Source organism: Amblyomma americanum, chromosome 3 (assembly GCF_052857255.1).
Source record: "Amblyomma americanum isolate KBUSLIRL-KWMA chromosome 3, ASM5285725v1, whole genome shotgun sequence".
Taxonomy (NCBI): Eukaryota; Metazoa; Arthropoda; class Arachnida; order Ixodida; family Ixodidae; genus Amblyomma; species Amblyomma americanum.
This window is the reverse complement of record NC_135499.1, coordinates 3,761,284-3,777,041: the sequence shown is the minus strand read 5'-3', so window position 1 is coordinate 3,777,041 and position 15,758 is coordinate 3,761,284. Positions and strand designations below refer to the sequence as shown.

General features: G+C 50.5%; 2 protein-coding genes across 2 annotated transcripts in view; one reads left to right on the top strand and one right to left on the bottom strand.

Annotated features, from left to right (window-relative positions):
• Positions 1-15,758, bottom strand: part of LOC144124420 (uncharacterized) — a 662,500-nt gene that overhangs the window by 164,115 nt on the left and 482,627 nt on the right. Inside the window, exon 5 of the mRNA XM_077657051.1 lies at positions 11,012-11,159. Within this exon, the coding sequence (XP_077513177.1) occupies positions 11,012-11,159 (148 nt within the window). The remainder of the gene's footprint in view (positions 1-11,011; positions 11,160-15,758) is intronic.
• On the top strand, positions 1,958-5,215 carry LOC144126299 (uncharacterized). The gene is made up of 2 exons (XM_077660390.1): positions 1,958-3,425; positions 4,491-5,215. The coding sequence occupies exons 1-2, from the start codon at positions 2,105-2,107 to the stop codon at positions 5,213-5,215; spliced, it is 2,046 nt and encodes a 681-aa protein (XP_077516516.1). The 5' UTR covers positions 1,958-2,104.

Genomic DNA, 15,758 nt, shown 5'->3' with positions numbered 1-15,758 from the left:
ATAATGGCGGGTCATTCTTTTTCTGTCGTGGAATAGTTCATCTCTGCGTGCGACAGAGTGCGGCTTGCATAAGCGATGTCTCGTTCAAAGCCATCCTGGAGTTGCATGAGAACCGCGCCGAGGCCGATGTTGCTGACGTCGGTGTGCATTTCAGTGTCAAGAACGGGTGGCGTTTGAAGCGCAGGCGGCGTTCGGCGAAAGCCTAGTCTTGCTCGTGGGTCAAAACAAAAGGTATAATGTCGCGGGTGAGACGAGTCAGCGGTTCTGCGAGGTCAGGGAAATCTCGGGCAAAAAGCCGATAGTAACTGCAGACCCCGACAAAGCGGCAAACAGATTTCTTTTCACGTGATTCCGCAGCCGCTGCAAGCTTATCAGGGTGGGGCTTCACGGTAGCGGCGCTAACGACATGGCCGAGAAATTTCAGCTCCTGGTAGCCGAAATGGCATTTTTGGGCTTCAATATCAGGTTAGCTGAACGAAGGGCTTCGAGGGCCGTTCGCAGGCGTTCAAGATGTGGACTAAACGAGTCGGCGAAAACCACCACGTCGTCGAGATAGACTAGGCAACACTGCCTTTTAAGACCGGCGAGGACAGTGTCCATCATCGCCAGAAATGTGGCAGGCGTCGAACAAAGACCGAAAGGAAGGACTTCGGAATGCGGGAATAATGGAGTGTCGCGTGAAATGGCGGGTGGCCGTACCAGGCAATGGGGTGGCGCCCAGGTGTTCCGTGGATATACCGGATGGTGCTTGGATGGTGTGGAGTTCGCTGACCTTTTAGCGAACTGGTCGGTCTCGTGGACGCAAAGAAGGCCGCCGCAGTGCGGTCGGAAGTCGCCAACAAAGGGGCCCGTCCCGTCCCTGCCTCCCCTTCGTGCGGCGGACGTCCTTGTTTACTCCGCGCTGTCACGGGCATAGCCCGTCTTAAGAAGCCTAACCAGGTACAGCTGTCGACATGTGTTCGTTGTCAAGGGGTTGCCGAGGCTTCGGGAATGCACGAGATACGGCTGAATATTAGTCGAGTGACCGTGAAACCGACTATTCCCGTAAAGACTGTCCTCATCTCTGTCGATGTTCTGAAACAACTTTAGTGATCGTCTCGTCGGCATATGTCAGTCGCGTGTGCGAAAGAGATAGGAAAGCGGTAACGGCCGTGCCGTGGGTGCCGTGGGAGAGGGCGGTCGCGTTTTTGCTCTTTGTGTATTTGATTGCAACCTCTCCTGTCCCAAATGTTTAATCAGCACTCTTTCTCCAATCTCTGATTAGTTGGCAGAAACCTTATTTACCTTTCCCTAACCACTGATTGGTGAGGTGAGTCGCTTCTAAACTTATTGGTTGCTGTCACTGCTAAGGGCGGAGACAGAGGGTTTAAAATAAGCGCTCTGGGTTGAACGGGGGCTGAATTTGTCTGATCAACGATTTAGTCATGTAGATAGTTTCCTCCTTGCTTTGTTTCTTCTTGTTTTATTTATGTTGTAAATAAATAGTTAACCTTTTCCTTTCTTCGAGTAACGTGAATTTTTGCGAGTTAGAACCACCGGGTCATCAAGAAACCTCGATTTCACCATCAACTGGCGCATTCGGCAGGATCGCAACTTATTTCTACTCGAGGCATTGGACGGAAGGTGAGAACAAGTCGGTGGACAAGTGGTTTGTCCTAAAGGAGAAAACGTGAAGCTGCGTCGAAAGAAGACGTCGATAGCTTTAGGATCACGGGTCGAGTTCGAGAGGTCGTGGGAGGCTCAAGTCAGCGAGGAGCTGAAGGAACCGGGCAAAGACAAGCCATCGAGGGTTCGAGCCAGCGAGCTGCTGAAAAGAAGCAGGCGTTGTTGTAATTGTTTGGTTTGTGCTGACCAGCGAAGGCAGCCGCACGCCCCCCTATTGGCCTGAGTTCCTATCGTTCATGCGTCTCTCCCTCTTCTGTAACCCTCTCAGTACGAGAGGGTATATAATCGCGGTTCTGGGCAATAAACGTTGTTGTTCACTGCCGACCATTGTTCGAGATGCTGCGCGGTTCGCGCTGACTTTACTACAGTGGCGACGAGTGCGGAAACTACCCATGCGGTAAAAGTTGAAGCCGACAGCCTGTCGCAACTTGAAGCACCGATGAGAACTATGACCAGCCTGCAGCTCCCGACCTTCGACGACACGTCAGATAAGTGGAAAGCGTACCTTATAAGGGCAGAAGCATATTTTGAAGCCAATGCTATTACTGACTCAAAGCAGCAGCGAGCCTTGCTTGTGGCAGCACTCAGCACGCAGACGGTGCAAGTGTTAGCGGGACGGATTGCACCCCGGACACCGAATTCCCTCACCTATGATGAAGCAGTCGCAGCTTTAAACAGCTACTACGACCCGAAGCGTCACGAGATAGCGGAGAGCTATAAATTTTTCGCCCGTTGCCAGCAAGAGGGTGAGGCAGTGCGCGCATTTCTGGTCGAAATACGGCGCATAGCAGACGGCTGCAACTTTGGGAGTGCGCTAGACCGAATGCTGCGGGATAGAATTGTTTGCGGTGTACGCTCAACTAACCTACGCAAGCAGTTACTGGCGAAGAAAGACTTGACGCTGGAGGAGGCCGAAGCGCTGGCAATAGCAGCAGAAACAGCCGAGAACGATGCAAACGATATCAGTGGAGCACCACCAACGGTGCTAAGAATGCAAGCCAGTCATCGCTCTTCGTCGCGAGATACCAGCGGGGCAGCGCAAGAGTGCGGACGATGTGGAAGCACGAAGCACGATGATAACGCCTGCCGCTGGGCTAACGCACGGTGTTTCCGCTGCAGGCAACGTGGTCATTTGGCGAAGAAATGCTACAGGGCGAGAACAGATGAAAATGCTGCTAGGCGAACCGCGAGTGTCAAGACACTGACAGTTGAAACCGCGTCTAGAAACGAGAACAAGGATGAGGCACACATCTGGACGCTAATTTCTGGTAGGAAAAACGGCCTGGAACCACCGTTACGCCGCACATTTCGGTGGGGGGAAATAGATCTGGACATGGAAGTGGACACAGGATCCCCGGTGTGCGTCATATCACGGAACGTTTACGACCGACACAGAGCGCAGTGGCCACGCTTGAAATCGCCGCATGTGAAGTTGTCATGTTACGCGGGACAACTGCCGGTGCTTGGCGAACTTGAACTTCCGGTGCAATTCAAGAACGTGTCTGTAACCTGTCCACTAGTGGTGCTTGACTGTTCAGGACCGAGTCTATGCGGCCGCGATCTGATTGCGGCACTTGGCAAGACGGGTGTTACGATGGAAGAACTCACTGCGCCGGATTCGACAACAGGAAACACGCCGAGTGACCACATGGTGAACAGACTGCTCGCTGAGTATAAGGATGTTTTTTCGATAGACCAGGGGCTCATCAAGGGACCGCCAGCCAGCCTAAAACTAAAGGAAACGGCGACACCGAAATTCTGTAAGGCCAGACCACTTCCTTACGCTTTCCGTGATAAGGTCTCTCGTGAAATTGATCGGTTATTGTCCCTTGGTGTCTTATCTCCTGTGCAACATTCAGAATGGGCTACGCCCATCGTAGTTGTCTTGAAGAAAGATGGCACCGTAAGAATATGCGGAGACTTCAAAGTCACGCTTAACCCTGCCTGTGATATCGAGCATTACCCTCTTCCAGTGATCGAGGACATGTTCGCAAACTTAAATGGAGGTGAATACTTTAGCACCTTGGATTTGAAGGACGCGTACAACCAAGTGCCCCTTGACGAAGCGTCACGCGGACTTTGTATCATTAACACACATCGCGGACTTTTTCGTTACAACAGACTCCCGTTTGGTATAGCTTCTGCCCCAGCTATATTTCAAAGGAAGATGGACGCTGTACTCGGCGGGCTACCAGGCGTCCAAGCTTACCTTGACGACGTGTTAGTGTCAGAAGGCAAAGGGGACAAGGAAGCGCGGCTCAAGAAAGTGTTGGAACGATTCCGAGAGCATGGTGTCAAGCTTAGGGCCGACAAATGCAAGTTCCGGCAGCCTTCAGTGACTTACCTCGGGCATCGTATCGATCGGCAAGGCCTACACCCTATGGAAAAGAACGTAGACGCCATCATGCAAGCCCCGCGCCCGAGTAACGTGAGCGAGCTACGTTCGTTCCTTGGTATGCTCACGTACTACGCACGGTTTCTGCCGAATATGTCGACTGTGCTCAGCCCGTTATATCGGCTCATGGAAAAAGGAAGCCGTTGGGAGTGGCTACAGCCGCAGCAGTTGGCGTTCGAGCGAGCTAAACAAAGCCTCAAAAATGCACAAATTCTCGTGCATTTTGATCCTAACAAGGAGCTGAAACTAGAGTGTGACACATCTCCGTATGGTGTGGGCGCAGTGCTGTTTCATTCGATAGGAAATGAGCACAGGCCAATTGGGTTCCGTTCCAGAACACTTACAAAAGCAGAACAAAACTACTCGCAGCTGGAGCGAGAAGCACTAGCCCTCATCTTTGGCGTTTCTCGCTTTCGTGACTATCTTCTAGGTCGGCAGTTTACCCTGGTGACCGACCATCAACCACTGCTGGGACTGCTCAGACCTGACCGCCAGACGCCACCGATGGCTGCCGCGCGAATTCAACGGTGGGCGCTATTCTTGGGTGGCTACCAGTACAAGCTACAGTACGTGCCAGGGAAACAGCTGCTGACAGCAGATGCCCTCAGCAGGCTACGAGCGCCGACTATGGAACCGGGGACCGATGGTGAACCGCCGGAATATGTCCTTTCATTGGAATCCCTGGAAGAAGGTATAGTGACGACGCACGAATTGCAGGAGCTGACGGCCAAGGACCCGATGTTAGCCAGTGTCACGCACTTCATTTTGCATGGATGGCCTCAAACCACTAAAGGAATGGCGCCAGACTTGTTGCCGTTTTTTGATCGTAAGCTGGAGCTATCGTTGGCTCACCGTCTGATCTACTGGGGCAACAGAGTGGTGATACCGCGGAAAGCGCGGGAACGGATGCTGCAGCTGCTACATGAAACGCATCAGGGCTCCTCGTCAATGCAATCAGTCGCGCGGTCATTATTTTGGTGGCCAGGCCTGGACAGGGACATTCAAAACTTGTCTGCGCAGTGCCGCAACTGCGTGCAAAGCCTGCCAATGCCTACGGCAGCCCCACCAGTGAGTTGGCCAAAGACAGCGGTCCGGTGCAGGCCCGATCGATTTTGCAGGCCCGTTAGCAGGCAAGATGATACTAATAGTGGTTGATGCCCACACGAAGTGGATTGAAGCAGTACCCTTGCAGCACGCAAATACAGCTAGTACAATCCGATGCTTAAGGAGCATGTTTTGCCGGTTTGGCGTGCCACGCACAATCGTGTCCGATAATGGCACACAATTCACAAGTCAAGAATTCGCCACTTTCATATCGAAAAACAATATCGTGCACCTGCGCACTGCGCCTTTCCATCCCCAATCTAACGGAGCAGCAGAAAGAGCGGTTCGGACCGTGAAGGACGGGTTGCGGAAAATGGGAGACGGACAGCTGGAAGATAACCTCATGCGGTTGTTATTCAATTACAGGCGGACCGCCCAAAGAGAAGGAAGGTCACCTTCCGAGATGCTTCTCGGCTATCAGCTGCGTTCCCGACTAGACACTTGTCTCCCACCCAGAGCTGTGGACTCGTCGTCGGACGCTCACGACTGGACCATCTCGCCAGGCAGCAGCGTATACGTGCGAAATTACGGCACCGGCAAAAGATGGGTGCCTGGGAGGGTACAGACCACTTCGGGGGCGAGAATGGTAACAGTGAACACGCCAACCGGAGCAGTGCCGCGCCACGTCGACCAAGTCCGCCGTCGTCAAGAGTTTACGCCAGGGACTGCGTCTGTAGAGGCCACTGCAAGAGCGCAGTTAGAAGGCGGTCCTGACCAGGTGACCAGTGCGGATCTGTCACCTGTGCATACGCCCAGTACCACTGGGTCGGAACAAGAACAAAGCCCTCAGCCGCTAGCAGCCGACCAGAGTGAAGTACCATCTCCAGCAATCACGGAGCGTCCAGTGGTTCCGGCGGGATTGACTGACCCCCTGCAGCCCACGCTCAGACGATCGACCAGAATAAGAAAACCGGTACAGCGGTTTCACTTTTAAGGGAGGAGAAATGTTGTAATTGTTTGGTTTGTGCTGACCAGCGAAGGCAGCCGCACGCCCCCCTATTGGCCTGAGTTCCTATCGTTCATGCGTCTCTCCCTCTTCTGTAACCCTCTCAGTACGAGAGGGTATATAATCGCGGTTCTGGGCAATAAACGTTGTTGTTCACTGCCGACCATTGTTCGAGATGCTGCGCGGTTCGCGCTGACTTTACTACAGGCGTCCACCTCGAAAGGGTTCGAGTCAGCGATCTGCTGAAAAGTAACCAGGCGACCAAGTGAAGCTAGGTCCGACGCGGTGAGCTGCTGAGGGACCAGGATCAACTCGTGGGCGTCTACCTTCCGCCGTGAGAGCCCGCTGTCATCACGCTAAGATCGACAGTGCTGCGGTCGTCGGAGCATCGAAAGAGGTAGAACACCCTCCTGCTTTCTCCGAAATTGCCATGTATGTGTAATAGTCGTATGCTATGCGGTAACATTAAAATGACTGATGCAGGGATTGATGCCGCGAGGGGGAATGGTCTATAGCCGCTATCGAGCAACTCGCGTCAACAGAGCAGGCACTAGAAAATATGACGCAAGCTTTGTGGAAAGAAAAAGAGTGCTAGGCTCAAATGTTTGAAATTGAAAAGTTCAAGCTCCAAATTGAGCTTAAAGAAATAAAATTTATGCAAATGCAGCTTCCGCCACTAACGGATGCGCAGCATGGACAGCGGTTGGGCGATTATGCAAATGAATTGAAAACGGTGCTGACTCCTATGCCAGAAAAGGACCCATTGGCGCCCGAGGGCCATACGGGCGGAGGTCAGAAGAGCGCCGCACTAGAGGCGACATCGACGCAGTTAGCGATACTGCAACTACGGCGGCAGATCGCAGAAGTAGAGAGGGAATCGCTGGAACTGAAGCGCGAAACGGTTCGTCTTCGTTCGGAGCGTGTAGCACGAGAACAGGCCAGCGAGACAATGTACCGGTGCTGGAAACACAGAAAGCGAGGCGGGAATTAAGAGATGTTAATTATGAGTCTGGCGTCGCTGTCCCAGGCAGATTAGTTCCCCAGAACTGCGAAAGCGCACAACAAACATTAAAGGTGACAGCAGGTTCTGATGAAGTTGTCGCCGAGGGGGCCATCACTGGCAGCTGAGGACGCGCCGCTCGTGTCGGTCGAGCTGTCGATACAAAGAACGCAAGTTGCGCTAACTAGAACAGCGGTATTCGCAGACACGTTGAGCGCGCCGGGCGACAGAAAAGAGTTGCGTGAGGATTCAGCGAAGGTTTCCATGCATGATTCTGGAACAAAGGAAGCGCACGCAGAAAACCATCGGACACCTAGAAAGAGTCGTCGCCGCCGAGTGTATTCTAAACGCAAGAAAGCCGAGTCCTCTCAGACTACGCCTGCGGGTGACTCACACGGTAGAAACAGGAAGGGCAAGGTGAAGGCGCGCTTCTCGGCCGCAATAGGCGTTCACGTTGTGGATAGGCAGCGGCAGGTTGGAAGTGGCGTTGCACGTTATGCAGTGGGAACAGCAGTGTGCACGGAAAAAGAGAGGCGCGCGAAATCCCGACATAAAAGATTTCAGAAGAGGCTGGAGCACTGCCCCAAATTGTGAGTACCTGGCAGGCGACAGTCGGGGCTAACTGGCCGCCCACCACGCATTAGAAAGCAAAAACGCTCATCGGGCGCGCCAGAATGCCCATTGCTGCCGGGGGGGGGGGGGGGGGGGGGGAGCTTGACAGGCAACGGCGCTTTCATTTCAGTGTCTTTGTACGGCCGGACCTTTCGACCATCACCACGCTGCCGGGGCTTAGTAGGTCTATTACCGAAACGCGGAGGCGCTTGCTGGCGCGAGAGTTGTCCTTTTTTGTGGCCGGTCGGCACCAGTGAGACCGCATCCCAGCCGGGCGCGGGTGAAGAGATTAAAGCCTGCGAGTTCTCAGAGTGCTCAATGCTTGCATGCGTAAGTAACCAGTAGATGTAATGTGGGAAGTGGAGGCTAAGGCCTAGCTTGGCAGTTGGCATACAGAGAGCGGACATGGCAAGTTCTGGAACGTGCAGATTGGCGTCCTAACCTTGTGTGCACGGAACGAATTGAAGCTGTGTGTGTGTGTGTGCGCGCAGTGCTGCTTAGAACCTTGTGGTCGGTCTTTTATGTCGCACTGACAGCAAGCGGCCGCGTAACATGTTTGGTTGGGAGGTGTGGAGTTCGCAGACCTTTCCGCGAACTGGTCGGTCTCGTGGTAGCAAAGAAGAAGTGGGGTAGGAAGTCGCCAACAAAAGGGCCCGTCCCGTGCCTGCCTCCCCTTCTTGCGGCGGACGTCCTTGTTTACTCCGCGCTGTCACGGGCATAGCCCGTCTTTAGAATTTTAGGAGAGCGAGTTGACGGGCTAGTTGGTATTGCATGGTGCAGGAACAGCGCTAAGAACAGGACAGAAGTCAAACATGTCCTTTTCTTAGCGCTGTTCCTACACCAACGTCTTTAGAAGCCTTATGGCGCGTTCACACTTGGACATTCGGCGGCGAGAGCGAGCGGAATCCGCTTCCGCGGCAGAGATTCCGCCGAAATACCCAGCGGAAAGGCCGATCGGTCCAGGACCGAATTCTGCCGCCGGAAAAAAATCCGCCGAATCTCGTCAGCCAATAGGAAGGCGACTACCCGAGGCGACAAACATGGCGGTGCCCTTCGATGCAGGACGCCTCGCTTCGTACTGGATTCGTTGCTGTTACTGCATTTTTAAGCACGTTCACAAGCCATAAAAGAGCCAGCGGTCTTTCGCTTTGCATTATCTCGCCCATAAGAAAACGTTTGAGCGATAAATTTGCTTTAATTTTTATTTCGGGTGACGATTCTTCCCCTTTTAGGCTTAAGAGGGGCGTCGAGTTGTTGACAACAATGGTTCGTGTCCTAACCACCAGATGGCGCCACTGGGCGTTTAAAAAAGTGAGAATGTTAGAAATGTCGTAACGTCCGACAAAATAGCTGCATTTAGCGTACGCAAGCGTGCATAAGGTTTTGGTATGTAGACAGCATCGATTAACCTCTTGCCACATCAGTGTACGCCGTGAGCAGACGACACACAGGCGATGAGCGGCGATGCGGTGGCCGGGAAGTGTGAACGAGACAGCATTTCGGCGGCCGCGGATTCCGCTTCCTCTCGCCGCCGAATGTCTAAGTGTGAACGCGCCATAACCAGGTACAGCTGTCGACATGTGTTCGTTGTCAAGGGGTTGCCGAGGTTCCGGGAATGCACGAGATACGGCTGAGTATTAGCCGAGTGACCGTGAAACGGACTATTCCCGTAACGACTGTGCTCATCTCTTTCGATGTTCTGTAAACAACTTTAGTGATCGTCTCGTCGGCATATGTTTGTCGCGTGTGCGAAAGAAATAGGAAAGCGGTAACGGCCGTGCCGTGGGTGCCGTGGGAGAGGGTGGTCGCGTTTGTGCTGTTTGTGTATTTGATTGCAACCTCTCCTTTCCCAAATGTTTAATCAGCACTATTTCCCAAATCTGTGATTAGTTGGCAGAAACCTTATTTTTCCCTAACCACTGAGTGGCGAGGTGAGTCCCTTGTAATGCTATTGGTTGCTGTCTCCGCCGAGGCGGAGACACAGGGTTTAAACACAAGCGCTCTGTGTTGAACGGGAGCTGAGTTCGTCTGATCAACGGTTTAGTCACGTTGTAAATAGTTCTCTCCTTGCTTTGTTTCCTCTTGTTTTATTTGTATTGTAAACAAATAGTTATAACCTTCTTCTTTCTTCGAGTAACGTGAATGTTTGCGAGTTAGAACCACCGGGTCATCAAGAAGCGCTGATTTCATCATCAACTGGTGGTAAGCCTCGGAGCCGGCAGCTGGCACGGTGAACTGGCGTCTCGACGGGGATAGGGCTCGAGCTCCGGCTAACCGCTGGGGTACGGGACATGGGATCTACCCCGCACCTCCACGAGATTTGTCATAGTGTTGGTGACAAGACAGGCAGCTCGGCAGCACGTCCTTCAGCAGGGGAGACGGCGAACTTCAACGTCCTCTAATCCGAGCGCCACCAGCGTAAACTAATTTTTGCCTGAGCGTCACGTGGCAATATTAAGCGTAAGACTAGCGCTGAAAATTGTTTTCCTATGTCGACGTCTTAAACGCTAGTCTTGCGTTTAATTCGAATAACTGTCGCCAGCGAAAATGAAACCTGATTATCAGGGATGAAAGAGAAGATGCAACACAGAACTGTAGGAGCTGTTTCAAATAAGTTAGGGCGTTTCTTAGACAATCGCGAAAGCAATTTTTCAAGACCTTTTTGTATTTCATTCTGGTCCGTCTCTGGCGTTCGGTCGCGTCGCCTTTTACAAAAGAGCCGGCCCTGCGCTTTGCTGTCCTGCTGCCAGCGCTGACGCCACAGGGGTTGTGGAATCAGTTTCAGGGGAGCGGGAAGTGGGGGCGTGAGCTCTGCTGCTGGGGGTGACATGCAAACTGTCGGCGGATCTGGTGCAGACGAAGCAAGTGAAGAACCTTTGCGGTGCTTTGCTTCGAGGAGAACCAACCGAATTAGTGAACCCGGATTACAAAGCGTAAGAGAGACACTTTTTGCCTCATTAACCTCGGCTGCAAGCAATGTTGCTGATGATGATGCTTATGTATTTTTCTGGCGCAAGGGCATCTGCGGCCAAAGGGCGCCATGGCACAAGGTATTTTTCCGTAACTCAAAGCGGGGTCAAAGACCCATTTCCGAAGCATTTCACCCTAAAGAAGCCGAGCAGCAGACCAGGGGAAAACTTGTACACTTTGCATCACCGGTGGGTACCCGGTGGCACTGGGGATCGAACCCCGCACCTCCCACATGCGAGGATGATGATCCGCCACCGCTGCGGTCAATGTTGCTTCCGGGGGGGGGGGGGGGGAAGGGGGGGCGGTTCGTTATACGCACCCTCCTCCGCGTAGCCTGCGTAGGTGTTCCTTGCGGCGCAGCCTCAGCGCACGGTAGCGGAGCGCGCAGATGATGGCCAGGGCCGCGATGGGGAAGCAGATGACCGACGACAGGATGGGGATGAGCACGGGCCGGGGGTCCAGAGACACTGCGGGGAGAACAAGGCAAAGCCATTGGGTGAACGTGGGTCTCACTACTGTGCATCCAGCGACACTGTGGGCAGCTTTTTTCTTTTTGTTTTTTTAGTGCTACAAGTGCACCCGAAATTGGCGGACATTAATTTCGAAGGCAAATGATGCAGACGTTTTGCTTCCCTCTTCTAGGGCGGCTTGCTGCTTCCCTTCCACACGGACGAGTAAACCACATGAATGAGCAATAAAATACCTTTCTTTCTCTCAACTGTCAACAGAGTAAATAAAAATTAGAGGACTGCAATTAAGTCTGTTTAAGAGCGGAAATGCGAAAGCCTTTGATTGTCCACTTTCTTCCTCCATTTTTCATATATATTTTTCTTAATTTTTCTCATTTTGAATTCAATTCAATTCTTTATTCGCCAGAAAACTGGACGGTCTCCAGGGCTAAAAGTTGCTGCCTACAACTTGACTGGGGCCCTAGAGCAGTTTACAAAGCGGCAGCAGACATTGGTGGCAATGTACGCTAACATTCATTACAAAACACTGAGTAGTAGAAGGCCTCAAAAAATACAGACCTGCTGCAAGATTTATCACAATAGATTCTTATCAATTACAATTGAGAAAATTGCACTCGTAGCTCTTTTGGGGATTTGAAGGCTACCTGTTTGTGTTGATTTAATAAGACCGGCAGATTGTGTTTTAATGATTGCAATTTGTACTGAGTGCGAAAGTATGGGACTAACCAGGGTTCGGAAATTCGAGTTAAAGAAGGAGTAGCTCTAGGTTGCAGCAATGCCATCGAACGAAGGAAACTCTGGCTGTCATGCTGAGCAAAATATAAAGCATGTAGCAATCGGTGTTCATAGTGGCAGTCAAAACTAATAATAATGTATTTTGCAAAGAGATGTCTTCTCGTAGAGTGATGATCAATGTTGGCTAAGTAGCGAAGGTACCTTTTTTTGCAGAACTATTATCTTTTCAATATTTGCTCTTGTGGTGCTTGCCCACACCAAACTGCAGTAGCTCATGTGCGGGGCAAATAATGCGTTATATAACTGATGTTTAACTTCTTGCGGAAGAACAGTACGACATCGCGACGTAGCTCCAGTCACTGAAGAGATTTTCCTTGCAACATAGTTGGCATATGAGTGTCTCAACTCAAATGGCAGTTCTTATTTTTCTTTTCTTTTTCTTTTTGTTTTTATGTTTTATCTCCTTGCTTATATGTTGCTTATGAGCCATTTCTCAATCAACTTTAACACTTTTGTGTTATTTATCATACAACTTATGATTGACTTAAAAGGAATAAAGACCGCGATGAAACATGGAACCACGAATAAACGACACACAGGAGCGCTGACTCACAACCGAATTTTTATTTTGGTGGGAGGACGTTTAAATTGAAAATAAAAATGTAATTCCAGTTGTGAGTCAGCGCTCGTGTGTGTCGTTTCTTTTTGTGTCCGTATTTCATCGCGCTGTCTTCCTTTCAAACGCAATACCAAGTAGCCCGGAACCTTGCTCTTGCCATTGACAGTTCGTGCGGACAACTTCCGTCCACTCCGCTCAAGAGCCAAGAAAGGCTAACGCCTTAAAATCAGTCGCCCAGCCAGTGCCTGAATACCGCTGGCCTGCTCACCGCTCGCGCACAGTCGCCAGACGTGCGCGGCTTGCATGAACGATTTAAAAAGCGTGGCAATAATTGAACTAATTCTGAATATTTCATATAGCCGTTCCTGTTTTATCGCGGGCAGCGGAGTTCGCATGCATCAGGGGCAACCATAATGTGAGCTGTAAAAACAATACTTTCCGATCGAAAAAAATGATGGAAAAGTTGGTTTCGTTGTAGTTTTGCAACGTAGATTAATCGTGCCTGTATTTGTTGCGCAAGAAGAAATTCGCATCGTGCTTTCCGCGCTCTCTAATTATCAGTGCAATTGAGCGGCTCGCTGCTGAAAACGAATAGACGCTCCCACCGTCTCGAACTGGCGATTGAAGGGGCAACGCTGCGATCAAAAGTTTTGACTCGACTACGGATTGTCCGACTGCTCGACCAGCGCCTCCTCGAGGCGCTGGCTCGACAGAGACGCCGCCTAGGGTGCCTCGATGCGCGCACCCCGCCTGCCACTCCGTGGAGGAAGGGGACATCCCTTGAAAGGGTCAGTGCCGCCTCGGCGTCAGCGCGCGCCATATTTGTGCCCACTCCCGCGTGCACCAGTTGCACGTGCGGCGGCCCGTTTCCCGTCGATTGCAATTTCTATTCGTCGCAAGGCGGGGAAGACAAGCCGGGGTGTTGCGTGCTTGCGTGCACATAGAACTCCCGAAAAGCTTGCGCATTCACTTGCGTCAGTTTGAAAAAAAAGGAGCCAACAGCCGCGGAAGCAAAACTTGTGCTGCATCCAACTGACAGTGGCACCACAATTTTGATAGTCTGCGTAAAGCTTGTGTGTACTTCATACAAATTTTTTCTAGAGCATTTGCATATTTTTCGCGTATTGATGTAATAAATTGGTGGAGTGGTGTCGCGAAGCTTTTTTATCACTACACTATACTTTTCGTGTATTCTTTCAGTGATTTCCTAATAAGTGTTTTGCTGTAATAGAAAAATAAATGTTCAGTTAACGCGTCGCGAAATTTTTGCCAAAGCAAGATCAGTAGGCTCGAATTTTTCGTTTAAGGAGTTTTTAACAGCTGCGCTTCTAGCTAACTTTTTGCCAGGTTAAGAAAATGCTGTTCAACGCCGCCCCGCTGCAGTGCCTCAGTGGTTACGGCGCTCGACAACTCAACCGGGGAACCCGGGTTCGAACCTGACTGCGGCGGCAACGTTTCGATGGAGGCAAAACGCAAAAAGCGGCTGTGTGCTGTGCGATGTTAAATATTCCCAGGGGGTCGAAATTGCTCCGAAGCCCATCACTATGCACTTCTCTCTCTGCTTTAACAGCTTCGTCCACGGCGCGGTTGAAGGACCCTCCTAAAAGAGAGCGACAGTTATTGTGCCCTTCGTTTCCTATGACCGCAATTATTATGTTTACGGCTTGATAAAATTGCGACTTTACATGAACGCGTTTCGCAAATACGGTAAAATATTGGATGTCTCAAACACATTCCAAATACTGCACTCTAGCATCATTTGTGCATGTGTGCTCCCGAAATATAACTGCATTATAATAGGCAGGCAAATAGGTCTACGACTTCGCGAAAAGCACACAGTTTTATAATTTGAGTCAACCGCCATCTATTTATATTGATACGTGTCGCTCAGTGAGCAAAACGGCTCACTTTCAAGGAAGCACGTCGACCTCGGTGTTGCCCCGGTGCGTGCTCCCGAAGCGCGATGAAAAGAGGGGGCACAAATATGTCAGACGCCTTAGCAGACGACGCGGTTGTCTCCACCCTCCAAGGAGAGCAGAGGGGACGCGCTCATCGAGGCACCCTATTATATTAGGCGACATAAACGCACACATAGAAGACCTAGATTTAGTTGTATGCAACAATACCGAGAAGTGTGAAGGGCTCATAACATGGGAGGCACGGAGTCTGCACTCGACGATAGATTATGCACTAATGTCACAGATGATGTATAATAAATTAGGGGCAATGAGCATAGATAAACATGGTTCCAGAAGTCTAGGTAGTGATCACAAACGTATCAAGATGAGTTTCAAAAGAGAAACCAATGTAGGACTGAAGCGAGAAGAACAATTAGAGGGGAATTTTTACTCGGAAAACTATTTGGAAGCAGCAGCCAAACAAATTGAGAAAATTAATTTTTGAAGATAATGAAACAGAATGGACCTAGCCAAATTAACTCTAGTACTTAAGCTAGAGCTAGATAAGGTGCGAGTCAAGCCAAAAGGAAAAAGATGCAAACCCAAGAGTCGGTGGGATGAGGAGGTGAAGAAGGCGAGAGAAACGTCAGGAAGCGTCCAGGGAACACAGATATTCCAACAAGAGGGGGGAACCAGAAGTTGAAGTAGACAAAAAATAGGATACCTTCATAATGTGTAGAACGGAAGCATACTAATCGATTACTGATAAAATTAGAAGAAAGGGTGCCCAATGGATGTCAAAAGAAAATAAAGAGGATAGAAAAGCAGCTCAAAAACTCTGGAAACATCTAAATGCAATGAGTAATAAGACTAGGCTAGAGCAAAGGTTTATTGCTACAGATCAGGGTATCCGACTACAAGGGGATGAAGCGATAAAACACATAGGAACAAGGATGACAGAACAATTTAAGGAAAGAAATGTTGCACATAATTTATCGAAGGAGGATAGACCGGTTACTGCAATTACTTCCCTTGAGCAAAGAGAGTGGGAAAGGGCAGAGAAGAAGGTTCCGATTATGTTATTTCAGATGGTATTCCGATTATCTTAATCAGGAAAGTAGGACCAAAATCCAAGAAAACATTAATACAGTTAGTGAATAAAATTACAGTGGATGGCAAAGCCCATAATGAATGGCGATTAAGTAAAATGAACATGATATATAAGCGAAAGGGAGACAAAGCTGACATAAGCAACTACCGTCCCATAACAGTGACATCTGTGGTTTACAGGGTGGTGATGCAGATTATAAAGGACCGACTGCAGGCTTGGGTGGAGAACGAGAG

What these genes read in the sequence shown, in the direction of transcription:
- LOC144126299 (XM_077660390.1), top strand. Translation starts at nt 2,105, where the DNA reads ATGAGAACTATGACCAGCCTGCAGCTCCCGACCTTCGACGACACGTCA. An exon ending in AACGGCGACACCGAAATTCT is followed by an intron (nt 3,426 to 4,490) that starts GTAAGGCCAGAC and finishes ACTATCTTCTAG; the next exon opens with GTCGGCAGTTTACCCTGGTG.